The sequence below is a fragment of the Liolophura sinensis genome, unplaced genomic scaffold (genome assembly GCF_032854445.1).
Source record: "Liolophura sinensis isolate JHLJ2023 unplaced genomic scaffold, CUHK_Ljap_v2 scaffold_62, whole genome shotgun sequence".
NCBI classification, from domain to species: domain Eukaryota; kingdom Metazoa; phylum Mollusca; class Polyplacophora; order Chitonida; family Chitonidae; genus Liolophura; species Liolophura sinensis.
The window spans coordinates 108437-128714 of NW_027018001.1; the positions used below are offsets into that span (position 1 = coordinate 108437).

At 36.9% G+C, this 20278-nt stretch overlaps 1 protein-coding gene and 1 long non-coding RNA gene across 2 annotated transcripts; both read left to right on the forward strand.

Moving 5' to 3' along the window:
* Positions 1 to 1561: 1561 nt before the first annotated feature.
* On the forward strand, positions 1562 to 2653 carry LOC135481412 (uncharacterized). Its single transcript, XR_010446008.1, has 3 exons — positions 1562 to 1698; positions 2349 to 2373; positions 2587 to 2653. It is a non-coding gene; the product is annotated as an uncharacterized LOC135481412 (long non-coding RNA).
* Positions 2654 to 5589: 2936 nt separating this feature from the next.
* Positions 5590 to 13875, forward strand: LOC135481411 (uncharacterized). Its single transcript, XM_064761237.1, has 7 exons — positions 5590 to 5634; positions 6365 to 6421; positions 7452 to 7514; positions 8377 to 8430; positions 10806 to 10865; positions 13032 to 13141; positions 13610 to 13875. Exons 3-7 carry the CDS (start codon positions 7466 to 7468, stop codon positions 13778 to 13780), a joined length of 444 nt encoding a protein of 147 aa, XP_064617307.1. The 5' UTR covers positions 5590 to 5634; positions 6365 to 6421; positions 7452 to 7465; the 3' UTR covers positions 13781 to 13875.
* Positions 13876 to 20278: the final 6403 nt, after the last annotated feature.

Here is a 20278-nt window from a genome sequence, read left to right on the forward strand (position 1 = left end):
ACTGGTCACTTCTTTCACCCACGTGCACACACTCCACAGACCTCCTTCGTGTACGGGAAACAGTCCTGAATACGGCAATAAACACCAGTCAAACAAATTAATATACATGGTATACAAATAAATTGCTAATCACCGCAACCTATGTGGTCGCTGTCTAGCTCACGCTGGCTTCCTCTCCGGCTGTACGTGAAAAGGTCTTTTCACCTGTGGGTTTCCCCAAGCCCTGCTTGGCGTCTTCCCACAATAATGCTGGTCACCGTCGTATAAGTGAAATATGCTTGAATATGGCGCCAAACACCAATCAAACACATAAATACACATGTCCCCACATTGTTTCATTGTGAATGTGTTGCTAAATCTGATAAAAACCTCTTAACGTCCCTGGCACCGATGCTGAACTTGTCTACGTCGACGATCTTTTTAATTATAGCAAATGAAAATTCAAAAGCGTCATAAACAAAATGTTTGAAACTTTTTTTGAATTTTCGAAAAGAGTTTGTACAACAATTATTAATTGCAGTTTAAAAATCATATAAGGCAACTTCAGCTTCAAGTATTAACTTGCGGCAAGGAATTGATGCACAAAGCAAAAGTTGGAAACTTGATTTATATCTTCATTCGTTGTTTAATGTTCCAGATCGTCCTTGTCCACCTATGTTAACAACCACATTTTGTGAAAACCGTATGGCCAATGTGACGTGGATTTCCTCTTTCAATGGCGGTTCTACTCAGACGTTTAAACTCCAGTACAAAAAGAAGGGTGGCCATTGGGTTGAAAAACCTGATAACATAACAGACCCGGGAGAGAATATGGCTGTGAGCGAGGTGGTGAAGGGTCTCGAAGAGAGGGGAGAATACAGCTTCAGGGTGTACGGTGTGAACAGTTGGAATAAAAGTGACACGGTAGAGACGAATTGTACAGTTACAGGTAAATGTGAAGGTCATGTGGCATGCAAACAATACAACAGAAACACAAATTTACACACTTCATATAGACATGGTTCAATCGGTACCGAGTCAGGGAAAAACAAAGATGACATAGAGAAGGTGAACGATTAAAAGTAGGTGTACATGTATATGTGAAAATGGTGAACATTTTATTGTTAAACATTCTACACACCGGTTCTAAAAGTAGAAGTATGTTTTGAAAAACAAATATTATGGTATAACAAGAGAGGAGCATTAGTGCTAGAAATATAAATAGGAGAATAAAGAATAGCTCATTACTAACGGGAATACATGGAATGCGAAGGACAGAAAGATTCGACAATTCTCACATTTGTCGAAATTCGACCTCATTCAAGCGATCACAACCTCATATGAAGTTCTTTTGGGGGGTTCTACCAGCAGAGTATTACATGTATACTTGTTATAGCGGATAAGCTTCTGTCTACGCTCGCTTTCCATCACTATCTATAAGTCTATATAGATGTAGATTGTAGAGTTCCTCCAAGCAAAAGAATTATATATATATATATATATATATATATATATATATATATATATATATATATATATATATATATATATATATATATATATATATAAACTCGTGTTTTGCAGTTTTTGTTGTACCTCCTGGTTCCCCCGGTGACCCCGGAGCCTTAACCGGCCCCCTGGCGGGCGGCATCTCTGGAGCTATCGTTTTAATGGGAGTTGTGCTTCTAGTTGTGGTCATCTTACGTAGGCGAAAGCAAGGTAATGACGTACGCTGAAAAAAAACCGTATTAATTTAAATAGCTAAGGGCATATAAGCCATAGATGGACAAACGGTAGTACAAAGAGAAGCAAAAAATGCCTTTAAAAAAAATTGCATTGTTTGCTGTAGTATTACACCTTTGCTAGCTATATTCTTGCAAATGTTGCTTTATTGCTGTTTGTGCAGTATTGACTCATGGCAGTTGATCTGCCGAATCTTTGGATTATTTTTCTTATCCTGCAGTGAACAGTACGATTTGTTTAAAACCGTTTTTTTTTCTTCTATTTTTGGCCATATTCTTCTTACCACGTGAATATTCTGACTTCCACCTAATTCTATTCCTAATGATTTTTTTTTCAAAATAATTCCGTTTATGTATAACTTAAAACTTATGGTAGGAACAACAGTGGGGTTGCCGCATGAGCATTGATGTTATGAAAGCCAGTGTTAATCTTCTTGATAAAATTTAGAAAACATCAATTCAAATGGCATGTGTTCGATGATGTATTCTTAAGTGATGTAACATTTGTGTTTCCAAGAAACAATAATTCCAAATAAAGATGGAAATCATTTCAGTAAGCATGCATATTGTTCACAGACAAGGCTATCAATAAATGGAACTTTGACTCTTCTCTGTATATTCTTTCAGAAAACAGTTCCTCAGGAGAAACAGAGTAAGTTTGATCATATGAATCCCTTGTGTGACATATAAACGCTTTATCCATTCAGGTTTAACTGAGCTCACAGTTTTAGTGTCAACATGTCATAAGACGTTTCAGTTACTCATACATTTAAATAAACAGGTGTATGATAACAACATACTAGAGTTGTATAGACTGATATTTTAGTATACATGTAGTCGGTAAAGAGGTTTTTTCTTCTCTCAGGAAGATGAGACCGGATGCTGTATCAAGTGATGTGCAATCAGCCAGACATTATGAAAACGTTGCAGGTGAGATGTGACCATTCTTTGGAACAATCAGTGCTTTGGGATGTAATAACTATTTATTTATGTACTTTTTTCTTTGATTGTTTAATGTTATTATCAGGATTTCCACTTATACAATGGCGTTCAGGTTTATGAGTTCAGGAAACCGGAGTGGACAGCCTTAACCAAAAACATTTGGTAATATAGTGACAAACTTTCCCATGTGTTTGTGTGCGCACACGACCACACCAGCAGTGAGAGCGAGGAAATCTGTGCACAAAGTCGGCTTCGAACCGGCACCTCGTGTGTCCAGTGATTAAGTGTAAAGTTTTAATGCCATGCAGTATGACTGAATGGCATATCTGTTTGGTGACAGGGAGAAAAAAACATCTGATTTCGTTCACTTTTGTCACACAAAGAAAAATCTTTTTTCGTACGAGCGTTTACTTCTCTTACTTATACTTACTTGCACCAGCTGTTCACGGAAGGTACATGTTGTGTAGAACATGCGTTTCCGCTATCTCTGACAGTACTACAGACATAAACACTTATAAATGACGTCTTTATGTATTTAATCAAAAATGAAGTATAGACTGAAAACATCTTATCTCCGCTCTTTTTCCAGGTACTGAGTCACCGGCAAACGAACAGTAAGTAATGCGCACAAACATCCAGGCAGGCCGAGGCACACGTTCCAAATCCATATCCCTAATTTAACAGCAGACAATGACATTTTGCTTTTAGTGTTGATGGTGTATTTAGGTCGAAAACAATCAACATTTAAGATCAATTTTACGGTCGGTTGGACACTAAAGAGAGGTCATTTCAAATACTGAAGTGGTGGAAAGAACACATATAAGAGCGATAATAAAAATTTTGTTAATCTAAGTGTGTTTGCAAAACCAATTTGTTTTAAAAGATTAAGATACCGGTCGTTGATTTATGAACACTATTCTTAAACATTTCTTTTACATTTAAGGGTAGCATTTTACATCTTTAGGCAGATCAAAGCAAGATACTTGTTTAACTGGGCCAGTACCTGGTTAAAATCACGAATACATTCCATTTTGTAATTTCTTCCAGTGAGACCACAGCTTCTGTTGGCCATACGGGGGCCTATGAAGACGTTGATCTGATGCCCAGCTCCTCACACTCAGGTAAATGCGCCACATTAAAAGAGGTCAGTCTTTACCGACTGGTTTACAGCACCGTGTGTTAGTGCAAAAGATCTGCAGTTCTCATTCGTGCAAAGTTTTATAAACAAAAGAGTTCGGACAATTTGGGTAGTCTCTCTGAAGTCTCGATAACACGTCAGCTCAGTGGCATATACATACCATGTTTCCAGTATAAGATCATGTTTCCAGTAAGAATCCATAATTCCCTCAGCGGTATTGTTCCAGGCGGGTCATTTTCTGGATATAATTGTGGTTAGCATGTTAGGGCAACACAATGACCCAGGAGATTTTCAGCAATGTGATCTCTGTTAGTCCATGTCCATGTCGTACCTGGAATATCTTCCAGCAGCCAGCGAATGGTCATAGGTTCCATCTGGCTGTGCCCGGGTTTCTCCGCCATTAATAATAGCTAGTAGTACTAGTAATAAGAGCCGCTGTTATAAAAGTGAAATATTCTTGAGTATGGCGTGAAATTAAAACGCCACTTAAATAAATACATAAATAAATTAATAAATAAATATTTCCTAATTTGAATAAATGCTTATATGAGTCTGATGAATACGAAGTGAAAGGAAAACACGACGAAGTTACCCTTTATACCCTCTCCGGTGTTGTGCCGGTTAAAATATGGGAAAAACCATCATATCATTTATTCATTTCTTTATTTGATTGATGTTGTACACCATGCTCAAGAATATCAGATCAGTTAGGAAAACAAATTAAATAGATAGTTCTCTTAGCGAACCCATATTGAGAACTTATAGATAAGTATAGGGTCCGTTGATTAGAAGCCAGAATTTATGGGAAATCCCCGTACATCATTAAGTTGGTTATGCTCACAAGTTACACACCTCGCATCTGGCGCCTAACATATTCAAATGGAGAGCCACAATCGACAATCGGCCTAGAGCAATGTACATACTTTTCTGATATGGGTCGATCGAGGAAATTATCCGTAAACTTTACTAAAAGTAAACGCTTACTTTCCACTACTTTTTCACATACAGTTATGACTAGAATGAAATTTTGAAACCTTTCCTCCGAAATCACGTAACCCAACAAGCAGAAGAAAATACGAAGGGGCAGCTCCAAAAACAAATTAAATTTTCTTTCAACTTTTTTGATAACTAAAAACAGCAAAGGATTACATTCGACCAAGAACCATGAATGAGTCCAAGCACTAAAGATTAAAAGTACGAATTTATTATGTGTCAAGAACGTTAGGCAACATTGGTTGATAATAATTCACCGTACACCCGTTTCACCATGTTACGGCAGTACAAATGGCACAAAGTTCCCTGACGTTCAGCTCCTAATTTTTTTTATATCGTTCGTCTACTTCAAATAACTCTTTTAGTGAAGGTTTTTATTTTTCCAGACGTACATGTTCTTGTAAATGTAATCAAAAATAGCCGTCAAACAATTTTGATGGTCACAGGGTATAGCATGACATTTTTACCATTCGCAATAAAAAAGTTGAAATTCGAAATTCCGCTGGTGTGACCTGTAGCAAGATAGGGCCAGCGACGTGAATGCGTAAATTTGCCATGCCGAGCATCACCTCCCCCAAATACTTGAATTTAAACAGAGACCACTGTACCATTGCTAGCCTGTAAAACATCATGCATAAACATCATGCATAAATCCTGAATACGATGAATGGAACCATTAAACATTCAGATTTCGCTGAGAATCATTATGGTTTGAGAGCCTCTTTTTCGTTTAAATATTCACCATGCACGACACATGAAGTTTTCCTTTAACTAAGCTTTTGATATATACAGGTTCTGATGTGCCAGCTGGGTTGTATGCTGTTGTTGACAAAAAGAAAGGTAAGTAGTTGGGCTAGGTATAGACCATACTGATACACAGTTGTACATAAACTTATAAATGTCATCTAAGCGAATTAATCCTTCCGACAAAAGTATGTATTTAATTTATGTTTTATCATATATTTGAGAAATTCCTGCTACGGTTGACCAGGAATTTAGGCGATACAGTAAGCAGACAAAAATATCTAATGGGGCTCCTCAGCCCTTAGCAAAGGGGACTAAATCTTTTACCTCATTGTAGAGTAGGGATTTTCCCTGCTTTATAAAGCCCGTCCAAACTATCCAACATTACTCAACTTTTGTTGACTCAACTAAATTCAGCTTGAAGTTGAGTAAATAAAAGTTGAACGATGTTGGATAGTCTGGACGGGTCTCAAGAATACCAATGATGTCAATTGAAGTAGGCAGATGGCTCTTCTTTCCCACGTATAACAAGATTTACTTCCCTTTGTCGTGGTTTCCTCCTAAGGCGCACCATTATTATCGTTTGTAGACTCCAGAATTCCTGGCACATTTTCGATTTTTATACATTTGTCTTTGTTACTAAAATAATATTTTGTGGAAATATTATCCTTTACGCCTAAAATGCATTTTCCATTAGCTGATAACCCCCAAAAATTTAATCCTGGAACCATACTGGAGGGTACATTTAGTTTAGGTTGTAACCATATGTACATGTATCTCTATTATGAAGTCACCCAGTTTTGCCTACTTTCATGATGGATTTCAGACCCACCGGTCTACGCAGAAGTAAACAAGCCACAGAAGGCCCCCAAACCAACAAAAGGTCTGATAGCTGCTATGAAAACTTTAAAGCATTTTCTTTTAACCTGCTTCTCCTACAACATCACTCGGAAAAAAGTGCATACATGCCTCTATATTGTCGTGCTATGACATCAGTGATAAAGATGTGGATCGAAGTTGCTCTGAACATTATATACATAAAGCAAATTTGAAGTTTTAACAAGTATCCCTCTTGTTAACATCAAGTAGTTTATTACGTAACAGGACAAAGGAACGTAACAGTGGCTTGTTGTCGCCTGCTAGGATAATCTAGGATTAAGACATCTGTCATTCTTTGGCATTAGGGAGCGCTTGAATCGGGTAAACATGGCGTATGTATTCTTTCTAATTGCATGCATCGTTGTTATTAGTGTTCCGTAGGGTTGAATAGACTTTTCTGTGGTGTACTATCAGATGATGATAATTGTAGTGCAGACAAAGGGCAAACCTAAAGATGGAGCCATGTGGACAAAAGATTTTGTACAGTTTACCTCCATGGGCTGTATAAGTCATCATCTTTAGTTTAAGACCATGTAGCACCGGTCTACACGGAAGAAAACAAAGTACACAAGACGAACCAAATTGCCAAAAGTCTGTCATCATCTAGAAAATCACGTGGGGTTAATCCCGTCCATGGCGAAATCTCATGTATTATTCATGTACATTACACTGTAAGGCCTTCAATTGCAGAACAAGCAGCGCCGGTTTACGCTGAAGTAAACAAACCAAAGAAGACCGGTGAAACTGCGAAAGGTTAGGCTGGCAGCAGCAAACAACCCTTTACTGTTTTATCTTTACTGTAATTTGTATTTTTTTTAATGTCACACAAGTTTCAGCCGTAAAAATACTGTTTTCCGGGGAGAAAAAACATCAAATATGTGATTTTCTATATCAGCAAATTATTGAAAATTTGACATGCTTTGTTGTACGTTGTGTGTGTAAAGCCGTTCACTCGGCTGAAAAAAGGAAAATACGGAAAAAGTAACTACAATATGAAAATGACTCAATAATTACATATCACAATTCATTTTTAGCTCCAGAGGGCCCGATGTATGCCGAAGTGAACAAAACTCAGAATAAAGCCAATGAGGAAACAGGTTTGTTTTCTTTAAATGCTGGCTGACATTGGATTTTTGCCAAACGTTAATGTTAATGCCAGTACGAGGTCATGTTCCTCACAAACCTTGTACATGAAACCTGATCCAGAACAAACCAAAGCTTGACCCGAGCCCGCGACATAATGTCTTACAATGTAATATCCGTTCAGTTGGAGAGAGCTCAGTTCTTTAAGCTCCTTACTTGTCATAACATTGCATGTTTATACCAATTCCATGATGGTAGTGAATGTATAAATTCCTGCTCTTTAATCTTACATGAAGACATAAAACTTGAAAATCCCGAGGTAAACTGACAAGAGTCTCGATTTCCACCGTCTGATATGTTTGACCATTTCCCCGACTATCATACTGTTGTCCCTGTTTTGCTGCATTCTCTTACACCGTACTGTATTTCCGCGCAGATCAGCATTCTGCTAGACTAAGCATCACCCAGATCTGGTATCTTGGTATTGTTTTCACATAAATATTTATTAAATGTGATGACAAAACGGCATTATTAGAAATTCTTAACCAGTGATGTCTAATAAACTGCTATTATCATGAGTGAATCTTTAAACCTAATTCCGCTTAAATTTTGGTGCTAAGGAATGTATGTTTCCACTATTTAAGCATTTACGTGAACAGTTAGAATATCCTAACTGACCTTAACGGACATGATTTCCGATTTCATCGGTTACGTGTGACACTGTACTGACAATGTAGCACATGCACTGTCGTCCCTGCTCTGGATTTGGTATGAAAATTGTAGTCATTTATGTTATTTTCCCATTTGTTTTGTTTACAATGGATGGATAAATGTCAAATCAGATTAAGGCCCATTTTTCGGTTTACTTTTATGAAGGTGCTTTCCGTAAAGCTAAGGGGATCTTCAAGCCAAAGCCAGGGAAACCAAAAGGCAAGTCGACACTTCGGACGAATTATCACTTAAGCTATATGTTGTGCGTATTGGAAGTGTAGCATAGTCGTTATGCATGTATGTATGTGTAGTTAGTATGCATGTATGTATGTGTAGTTAGTATACTTGAATGTACGTGTAGCTAGTATGCATGTATGTATGTGTAGTTAGTATGCATGTGTGTATGTGTAGTTAGTATGCATGTGTGTATGTGTAGTATGTATGTATGTATGTATGTATGTATGTATGTATGTATGTATGTATGTATGTATGTATGTATGTGAGTGAGTGAGTGAGTGAAAGTTTTAACTTCGCTTTCAACAATATTTCAGTTTTATCGCGACAATAAAACGTCAAGTAGTCGATCTACTACGGACAATTCATTTACTATTCAGTTAAAAAAGGAAATCAGAAGTCACATAACAAACACAGACGGTAGTTTAAAATTACAGCTTTCCTGCAATACCAATGGCAGAGAGAAAGTCAAAAATAGTATCACTTTCTACAGAATTGAAAAGTTCTGAAAGAGAGCTCACGTGATAAAAGGAATCTCGTACAGGAGCAAAGTCGCCACAGTCAAGCAATATGTACTTGACTGTGAACCGTTGATCACAAGCAAAGCAATGAGGACCATCTTCTCCTTTTAACAAATACCCATGCGTAGCACGTGTGTGACCGATACGACACCTCCTCAAAATGCAAGAGCGGAGACGATGCCGTGAAAGGGAAGGCGCTGGACCAACAAACTGACGAATATCATGCAGTTTGTTGGTTGTCTGGTCATCCCATTGAGCCTGAAACAAGCATCTGCAGCAGTATTCCCAGGGATACCCATATGCCCGGGCACCCAACAAAAGACAATGATAAAATCTTCATTAAGTCGTTTAAACATCTCCCTGATAGACAGAATGTCTGGATGTACAGGCGAACTAGCCCGAATTGCCTGGAGGCAGGAAAGGGAGTCAGAGCAGATGAGAAATCTGCTACCTCCTATCTCTGGAATGGACCGAAGTGCGCACAAAAAATTGCCTTGGCTTCCGCACTAAATACAGAACAGGAATTTGGAAACCGAGTTGAAACGGTTCTGGGCCCAAGGAAAGCGGCAGAAGCCACGCCATCATCATTCTTGGAACCGTCAGTGAATATGCGGTGATAAAATGGATACTTTGAACACATATTACTAAACTCCTGCTGGTATACTAAAGGGTTGCTGGAAGATTTCTTCAGGGAGGAGAGCGAGGTATCAACCTGAGGCTCAGGACATAACCACGGTGAATCTTCCTGGATGCGTATGGGGGTGATAGTATCCAGCCCAAGTCCAGCTGCTTGCACATGTTCCTGGATGCGGACACCCAGTGGAGGAACAATGGATGGCTTCTGAGCATATAAGTCTTCAAATTCCGGATGGAAGACACAATCAAAGGCTGGGTTGGATGGATTGGCTCTAAGCTTGGTGATATACTGTAAGGATAGTTTAGTTCTTCGAAGCTCCAGGGGAGGCTCGTTTGCCTCAACATACAGACTCTCCACAGGAGAGGTACGGAAAGCACCTAAGCACAACCATAGGGCCTGGTGATGTACAGTATTGAGTTTCTTCAACTGGGAGCGTGACGCACCTCCATAAACACTGCAGTCATAGTCTAGCTTAGAACGAATCAGTGCTCGACAGAGCTGAAGTAGGGTTTCATGATCCCCTCCCCATCGAGCACTAGTTAGTATGCATGTGTGTATGTGTAGTTAGTATGCATGTGTGTATGTGTAGTATGTATGTATGTATGTATGTATGTATGTATGTATGTATGTATGTATGTATGTACGTGTAGTTAGTATGTATGTATGTATGTATGTATGTATGTATGTATGTATGTATGTGAGTGAGTGAGTGAGTGAAAGTTTTAACGTCGCTTTCAACAATATTTCAGGTTTATCGCGACAATAAAACGTCAAGTAGTCGATCTACTACGGATAATTCATTTACTATTCAGTCAAAAAGGACACCAGAAATCACATAACAAACACAGACGGTAGTGTATGTATGTATGTGTAGTTAGTATGTATGTATAGTTAGTATGTATATGTAGTTAGTATGTATGTGTAGTTAGTATGTATGTATGTGTAGTTAGTATGTATGTTTGTATGTGCAGTTAGTATGCATGTACATGGAATAAACCCCTAAACTGTTCTACCGAACGTTTTGAGCTTGGCTCTCAAAGATTGATCGATTGTACTCTCATTTAAATCATAATTAAAACTATACGTGCATTGTTTTCTTAAGCGAAAGAGTCATGCATTGTGTATGTGGCCTAGTGTCTCTATGTGCTAAAGTTGCTATACTTATCATTAAAATCTAATTGTAATTAGGGATTATTTAACAGGAAAACCTACGCCTGCTGACAAGACTGGTCTGATCAATGGCAAAAAGAAGGATGGAAATGGTGGGTTTTACAATGTAAATAGGTTGCATTTATTGTACGAAACACTCGGAATCGAACTTGAACAATATTCGCAATAGCACGCTCAAGTTAGCAGTGTATAGATTCAAGGCAGTTACAGACGTTACTAAGCTTCAAAAACATTGTAGAGTATATTGCCTTTATGGTCTAATGATTGTTGAGGCATTAGTGGCACTATTCAATGTGTTTCTTCATTGTCGGGTATAATTTATCAGGGATACAAATATAGAAACAATCAAAACAAAACGAAGAAAGGAACAATGAGAAACAAGTCCATGATCAGCTAAGATCGTTCATTTTATTGGGAACTCGACATCGTCTATTTTTATTTTCCAAGCCTTTGAAATTTTATAAACACATAACACCTGTTATACTGTGTGTCCATCTTAACGGATCTAGTGTTATCATGACTTGATTCAATTAATTTGGGATAATGTAGACGAGATACGGCAAATTATATGTGTATTATGAAAACGGACATATGTAAAACAAAATAAACAAGGCTACCGCTTGAACCACTGAGTTGGAATTACGATGCTAGCTGGTAGAAGACATAATATTTCAGTACGTAAGTAATGTGTAGATATGTTTTAGTTACGTATACTGTTTTATGCTCTATGGCAGCCGGCTATGGACCAGCAGAGGTATGTACAGAGTTCAGGGATCTCGTGATGTCTTTTTCATTTATTACACTTCGAGAAAATTAGCAGTTTTCTTATTATTTTCAATACATGTGTACACCAGGTAGTTTGGATCTACATTACAAGACAGAATAACAAAGTTCTCCTGTTTTATCACATGAATGTGTTCACTAATTTGCATGCCATTCTTTATAAACTTATTATACCATTGGAATGTGATTATTATGTTCATCTTACAATTGTTAGAGATTTAAGGGATTTTATTTAGCAAATTTCACATCAATTTTGATCCGATTATCACATTTGAGTTCGTTCTTCCTTTCTTAACTTGGTGATTGGTGACATTAGTGTGAATGTATTATGGTCACATTTGGCGAACAAAACGTCTGCAATATAATGTCAGTAATATAAATGAATCATTAGAGGTCATGAAAAGATAAAGATATCTGATATTCTTTTTCCTACAACGCTGGCCAAAGTATCACAAAAAGAGGCAGAAACTTAACGAATCAATATGTAATTGACGCTAAGACTATTTGATTAATTGATGGGAAGATATTTAAGTAATTATTAATTTCCTGTTGTTTATCGGCAGTTTTGCATCTACATATCTCGCTTTTAAGAACTTGTTATATTCCGTGTAAAGTCTTCACTCTAACTTTGTTAAATGCTGCAGAGCCTTAGGTGTCCTATTTATTTTCGCTTTAATCCAAGGGCTAGGTGCATTTATGAACAGTTGAAATCCAAGAGCGGCTGAAGTATCTAAATATGTGTTCGACTTACATTATCAACGGAAAACGAATTTGAAACTCGCTCTATGTCTTTTGGTGAGCGCTAAGAGAGTCAGATACAAGTGCCATTTTCAAAGTTTTTGGTGTGACCCTCTATGAATCTCGGGTTTCCTGACCTCGAGGTAAACGCTCTAAACATTAGGCCACCGAAGCGTTCCACCACTTTACACGTCTGTGATCAACCACGTACCACAAGCAGTGATGCACATTTTACTGGGATATACAGTATAATGTACATTATAATACTTTACTTAAAACAACGTTTGAGGCGAATGTCGTCTTGTGGACAACGACTGTTTGACCCGTATCAGTATAATGGCTCGGGCGGGGCGGCTTACTTGCCTTCGGTAAGTCGTCTCAGTGATGCAGCACTAAATAAAAGAGCGGTGGAAATCCGTCCTGCAACAAGGAGGCACATTACACGTGCATGCACCCTAATGATTCCTTTGTCGTCATATGACTGAAAAATTGTTGAGTACGACGTTAAACCCCAAGCACTCACTCACTCACTCGTCTTGTGGATAGGCAAGCAATGTAGCCTTAGTATGCTGTTAAAATGAGGTTTGAGTGTAAGTGAACATTTGGGCGTGCCTAGCTATTCTCAGGCTCTTCCTGGATAAGATGTTGCTGGAATTGAATATTCCACACTTGATCTTTACCTCAGTCTAGATAAACTGTTTTCTGGGGTTTACATGTTCGTGCTTGTCTTTACACAGGCCAAAGCTCTGCTAACACCTTTGATAATGCGGCTTTTACTGGGGATGAAGTGATGTATTCTAACTCCGTAGAAGTTGAACGAACGGAACCATCTGGCAGACCTGGCCAGGTACATGTAACTAGCAATGTCACTTGTTGTTTGTTTCTCGCATATAATTCAGACATCTGATTAGGCCAATATTTCTCTGTTATATACATGTACAAGGTAATAATACAAGGCCTCTTAGAGGCTTTGTTATGTACAGCTCACGTTTCTTCAGAATCAGAGAAACGAGGTGATTTAACACTAACATGTTTTGCATTGACTAAGAAGACGGAGGGGAGTAACTCTGGCGCACACGAGATAACGCATTATATGACATAAGGATACAGGTTTTAGGTAATGACATACTATACATGAATATAAAACGTGATTAATACATAGGTGATACATATAAACTAACGTTCCAGAATAGAATGTAAATTTCAATAGGATAGAATTCGAGGGGGTTAATTGGTTAAGGATCCGTGATACATGTTTGAGATTGATCTGCGGATATTTTAATTGTTGTTCTTTGCTAAATATCAACTGTTCCAGATGGAAGGTCCTCACGACCTGATATACGCAGACATGGACTTCGTGGGCACCCAACCCATCATGCACCCTGCTGAGAATACAACCACCTACGCCAGCATTGCCTTTGGGCAGGTGGGACCGCCAGTTGTATATGACAATGATGAAGAGGACGGCCATCCGAACAGTTCCTAAAGCTAAATAGTTTAACAATCTGCAAGATAGCCCCTGTGCTGCTCAGTAAGTCAGCGGAAAACCTGTGGCTCGGAACTCAACATATTCAAATACTTAAGCCGTTTGTGGAATGAAATGATGAATCGCGCTTTTTCATGTGATTGTAACATTCAACAGATCGCACAGTTTGAACGTGATTGATGACTTCATCAATTTGTCGAATTCAGCGAGTTCAGCGAGGCGTGTAAACGCGGCTTTATGCAGGTATATGTATCTTTAGGTTATTTTTTCTTCTTCCTTACCATCGAATGAAGTATTAATTTGACGGATGAATTTGTTAACTACACGGTTTAGGGCCATATTAAATGGCCTGAACAAAAAAAAAGTACTACTAACAGCGATATAATTACAGCTGGACTATAGAGACCTGTCCCTATACTGACTTTTGCCTGTAAATTGCACTGAAGTAAACCTTGTCGGCATAGAGAGTGGCTGCTAGGTCTGACTTTTCTAAGGTTAAACAGAGTGTTGTCCGAAAATTTATTTTTGTTCAAAATAGTATATTTCTTTTTTGTCCTCACACAACAAGATGAAAATCAATGCAAAGATTTCATTGACGAGGTAACTCCAGACCTTGTTAATATCACTCATTTATCAAAATAACAGCGGTTGAACGCATAGAGCATCACATTATATGAGGGCTGTCGTCGTATAAGTGAAATATTCAGTACGGCGTAAAACACCAATAAAGTAAATTAATAAATAAAATACAAGGCATTGCTTTTCGAAGCCATAAGCTGCCACACAAATACCTAATATTTATTTTTATCCACAAGACTAGAATTCCCTTATACTGTACACAACTTTTGTTCCCTTAATTTTGAAATTATATACGTGCGCTTCTTAATACATACAATTTTTCGAAAGATATAAAAACAGAATAAACAAATAACAAAAAAGTGAATTCTGCTAAAGCCGGCCTTGACTAGATCAAACAATGAAATTGTGATGTTTGAAATAATACATGTATATACTAACTCGTGTTAGCGGAAGTGTGTGTTTTTTTTTTTTGCTTTATTCCATTTTTTGGTCATAAATAAGAGAAATTAATAAACTAAACGTAAACAACATAATTCGTGTATATGTTCATTGTCTTTTTCCATTTTAGTCAAAATAGAATAAATGAAAAAAATGTGTCAGTTTGGTCGATCCTTAATAATTTGTAAATGTAGTTCGGAGATCCAATACGTGATCGGATAGGTTGATCCGATGTCGTTGCTGAGCGTGAGGGTTTAGCGCATATCGATATTGGCCTCTCTTAGATGCATCTGTGCGTCTATTACTCTTACAAATTCCACTGTAAACTGCAATGCATTGTATATAGTTCTTTGAATTGATAAATATGTTTTTTTGTGTGTGTTTATTCTCAGCATGAGATGTTTAGGAAGCTTTATTAACACATGCAAATATGTATATAGATATGATATTGAACAGACTACTATTAAGGTATTTTTTTATTTAGCCGAATGCAGTTTTGACAAAAGCAAGCCTTAAGGCGCATGCACTTACTACACATGTTACACCATGTTTAAACAGGTGGATTTATAAGTGATAATTATAAACACATTAATTTAAACATTTACTTAGAATTTGAGATATGCGCCATATATAATATATTTTTGTACAAAATAGTATGTTTCTTTATTGTCCTCACACAACAAATTGAAAACCAATGCAAAGATTTCATTGACGATGTAACTCCAGACCTTGTTAATATCACTCATTTATCAAAATAGCAGCGGTTGAACGCATAGGGCATCACATTATATGAGGGCTGTCGTCGTATAAGTGAAATATTCAGTACGGCGTAAAACACCAATAAAGTAAATTAATAAATAAAATACAAGGCATTGCTTTTCGAAGCCATAAGCTGCCACACAAATACCAAATATTTATTTTTATCCACAAGACTAGAATTCCCTTATACTGTACACAACTTTTGTTCCCTTAATTTTGAAATTATATACGTGTGCTTCTTAATACATACAATTTTTCGAAAGATATAAAAACAGAATAAACAAATAACAAAAAAGTGAATTCTGCTAAAGCCGGCCTTGACTAGATCAAACAATGAAATTGTGATGTTTGAAATAATACATGTATATACTAACTCGTGTTAGCGGAAGTGTGTTTTTTTTTTTTTTTTTTGCTTTATTCCATTTTTTGGTCATAAATAAGAGAAATTAATAAACTAAACGTAAACAACATAATTCGTGTATATGTTCATTGTCTTTTTCCATTTTAGTCAAAATAGAATAAATGAAAAAAATGTGTCAGTTTGGTCGATCCTTAATAACTTGTAAATGTAGTTCGGAGATCCAATACGTGATCGGATAGGTTGATCCGATGTTGTTGCTGAGCGTGAGGGTTTAGCGCATATCGATATTGGCCTCTCTTAGATGCATCTGTGCGTCTATTACTCTCACAAATTCCACTGTAAACTGCAATGCATTGTATATAGTTCTTTGAATTGATAAATATGTTTTTTTGTGTGTGTTTATTCTCAGCATGAGATGTTTAGGAAGCTTTATTAACACATGCATATATGTATATGATATTGAACAGACTACTATTAATGTATTTTTTTATTTAGCCGAATGCAGTTTTGACAAAAGCAAGCCTTAAGGCGCATGTACTTACTACACATGTTACACCATGTTTAAACAGGTGGATTTATAAGTGATAATTATAAACACATTAATTTAAACATTTACTTAGAATTTGAGATATGCGCCATATATAATATATTTTTGTACAAAATAGTATGTTTCTTTATTGTCCTCACACAACAAATTGAAAACCAGTGCAAAGATTTCATTGACGATGTAACTCCAGACTTTGTTAATATCACTCATACATCAAAATAGCAGCGGTTGAACGCATAGGGCATCACATAATATGAGGGCCGTCGTCGTATAAGTGAAATATTCAGTACGGCGTAAAACACCAATAAAAAGAAGAAATAAAATACGAGGCATTACTTTTCGAAGCCATAATCTGCAACACAAATGCCCATTATTTATTTTTATCCACAAGACTAGAATTCCCTTATATTGTACATAACTTTTGCTCCCTTAATTTTGAAATTATATACGTATGCTTCTTAATACATACAATTTTTCGAAAGGGGTAAAAAAGAATAAGGAACAGTGAATTCTGTTAAAGCCGGCTCCGGCTAGGTCAAACAATGAAATTGTGATGTTTGAAATAATGCATGTATATACCAACTCGTGTTAGCGGAAGCGTATTTTTCCCTTATTTCATTTTCTATCTCATAAACAACAGAAATTAATAAACTAAACATAAACAATACAATTCGTGTATATTTTCATTGGTTTTTTCATTGTCACTTTGGTCGATCCTTGTGTATTGTTCTTTGAATTGATAAATATGTTTATTTTGTGTGTATTCTCAGCATGAGATGTTTAAGAAGCTTTATTAACACATGCGTGTATGTATATGATATTGAACAGACTACTATTAATGTATTTTTTTATTTAGCCGAATGCAGTTTTAACAAAAGCAAGCCTTAAGGCGCATGTACTTACTACACATGTTACACCATGTTTAAACAGGTGGATTTATAAGTGATAATTTTAAACACATTAATTTAAACATTTATCTAGAATTTGAGATATGCGTCAAATATAATGCATTAGGTATTTGGACACAAGCTGTGATGTGCTGATATGTGCACACATTTATATTACAGATGTAGTTTTATATTATAAGATACTTTTTATTTTCCAAAATTAACGCCTTTTTCATCTTTTGATATAAAAATATAACTTTTCTATTGAAGTTTTGTATGTTCTTTATTTATAGTGTTTTTATGTTTTGAAATAACAATTAGCTTTCAAATATAATGAAATTTTATTCACTGAAATATTTCAGAAAAGGATCGATTTGAATTGTGCGCTTTGAGGGGGTGCTAGTTATATATATATAAATATATATGTAAATAACCATGGCCAATTGTGTAATCCGCAATCAAATATTATTGGTGGAGTAAATCTCACCAAACTGAACAGAGATGACTTTATAGTTCAGAAAACAATAATGAGAAAAAAGATGTTTGCTTTAAAAAAAATTACAGTTCGCTAAATATGAATATCTTCATCAGCTGTTCCAGCAGCTGAAGACAAGAAGGGAAAGCAAAATCATCAATTCTTTCTCTGTGTATACACTTTCATCAACCCTTTGAATCGTCAATCCATAATTCATTCACACTGAAAAGAGGAATGAAACAAACATAGACATATCTTTGTGCGGGGTGCGAAAACGAGGAATCGTGGTCTTTAACAACACCCAGTCCCACTGGTTTTATTTGCGTTATGCAGTTTTGTAACTGGGCTTCCCGGATTAGCTGATTTAAAGTAATTTACAAGACAACCACTATGCCAGAAAATGGTTAAATAATTACATGTACATATTTGTTATAACGCGTATAATCAGAAAAAAGGGTTTGTGGCAATTATATTTTTCTACGCACATCAGTGAGTAAGATTATGCCTCTGTTTTCAACCCAATTTAATCGTGTGATATTTTAACTTTTTTGAAGAACGCAAGAAATAATAAAGCTTTTCTTTTCATTAGAATTTTGTGTCCTTTTTCAATTTCCATACACTATTTTAGTATATATAGTTTCTACTTCTCAGTGTTTCCTCTACGTCTTTAAATCGGGTGGCTTGTCAGGTACTTGTCACTCCAGCGTTCTCCATCCATAAGCATAAAACCTGCACCCACAGTACAATTGATTATTGAGACTTAAAAAGGATACATAGTTATGGCATACAAAACAAGCTGTAGCACCAGATTCGTTTTGTCTAAGGAAAGATAACTCACAGTGATCCACAAATAATATTGAGTTATGGCCCATGGAGCTAAGACATATGCTCGAAGTTTTCACGGATGTACTAGTGCCAGCGGTTAATAACCATCAACCCCATTTCACATGGCATGTACTTGTCTGTTTAAAATGTGACGTGAACACATCAAATGCTTAATCGGGTAACTATTCATGGCACTCATTTTATGAATGAACAAAATATCACAATAACTACAGGTACTTTGCTGGACACAAAGCTTGCCAAGACAGCATACTGTGTCGGACTTCAAGTATTCCTGCATAAATTAGGATTGTGTTGGTGGACATCATAGAGACCCCGTCCCTTTGCATTGCTTATTGTGATTGTACGTTAAATGTGACGATACACTGCATTTTGAGTAATACTAGACTTATGACGTCTAATAATTTGCAACTCTCATCACTCATTTTTTAAAATATTTCTACTTGTTTCTAGTTTCTAGTGGATATGTGCGCTGCTACTGTTTAGGCATATACACGAAAAGTTGGAACAAAACTCTAACTTAAGTAAACTGACAAGACGCCGTATTTTACCTTTTGGGTCTGACAATTTGCCAACTTAGACACTGTCGTTCCTTATCTGGTTTTTGCTTTATGTGTTGTAAGTCTATCTTTTATATTCCCTCTATTAGACTCAGCTTTCATGCCAAGAGTGCACAAGCGTCTTTTCCCTTGAGGATGAGTTTAAGCTACAATTCAAACAATCCCAGTTAAATCCGTCTACAAAACTACGGAAATTAACATCTCCGTATTATGTCTGTGAGTCCTGCTGTTAATACTTGAAAGGCAATTAGTCCCTCTGACAATGTAATGTCGTCATCAGCGAAACAGAGATCAAAACACCGTTTTTCGTTACAATTTCAGCGTCGGGTGGTAGGTAAATTAGTCATCAAAGACCTTCTACATCAAAACTTGCGTGTGCTGTCCTTTTACCTCTCCACGTGCTGACAAAAAAATTCAATTTGCTGTAAGAATCATGACTTTCATATCCCGGCGTCAACTCATCCAGAATATCGGTTGCCCGCGCATTAACAACATTTGTTGTTCGCTTTTTAATATTCCAGCGGCAAAAAATGGCTACTCGCCTCGCTCGAAACGTAGTCACGTGACATAGTCATGCAGGATAAATCACTGACGTATATATACCACAGTGTGCAAAGATTAAAGAAGTTAAATCTTTGGATCCATTTTTCTAGGGTCAGGATGAATCTTTTTTGCGGAGACAAGAAATTTTGTCCGTGTACACTGGGCTTGACGCAAGGAAGTGGTTCTCAATCGTGCTGGTGAACTATGATCTTTGTGGGACAATTTCAGTCACAAACATCTGAGCCCTACCGATAATAATACAGTGGTCCCAACTTCTGTTCACCACAGGCTAAACTTCCTACAGAACTTACTTCTCTACATGCTGAAGTCCCTCTGCGGATTCGGAGGTCCATTTGTACGATTGACTGCTGATTTACATGTAGTGACCTATGTTGTATGAGTAACTGAAATTACCGCAGTAGTTTATAACACAGGGGAGATCACACTGAAGTACATTTCAAGCGAGCGATGTAGATAAGCCACTTTTGAGCAATTAACTAGAAAGT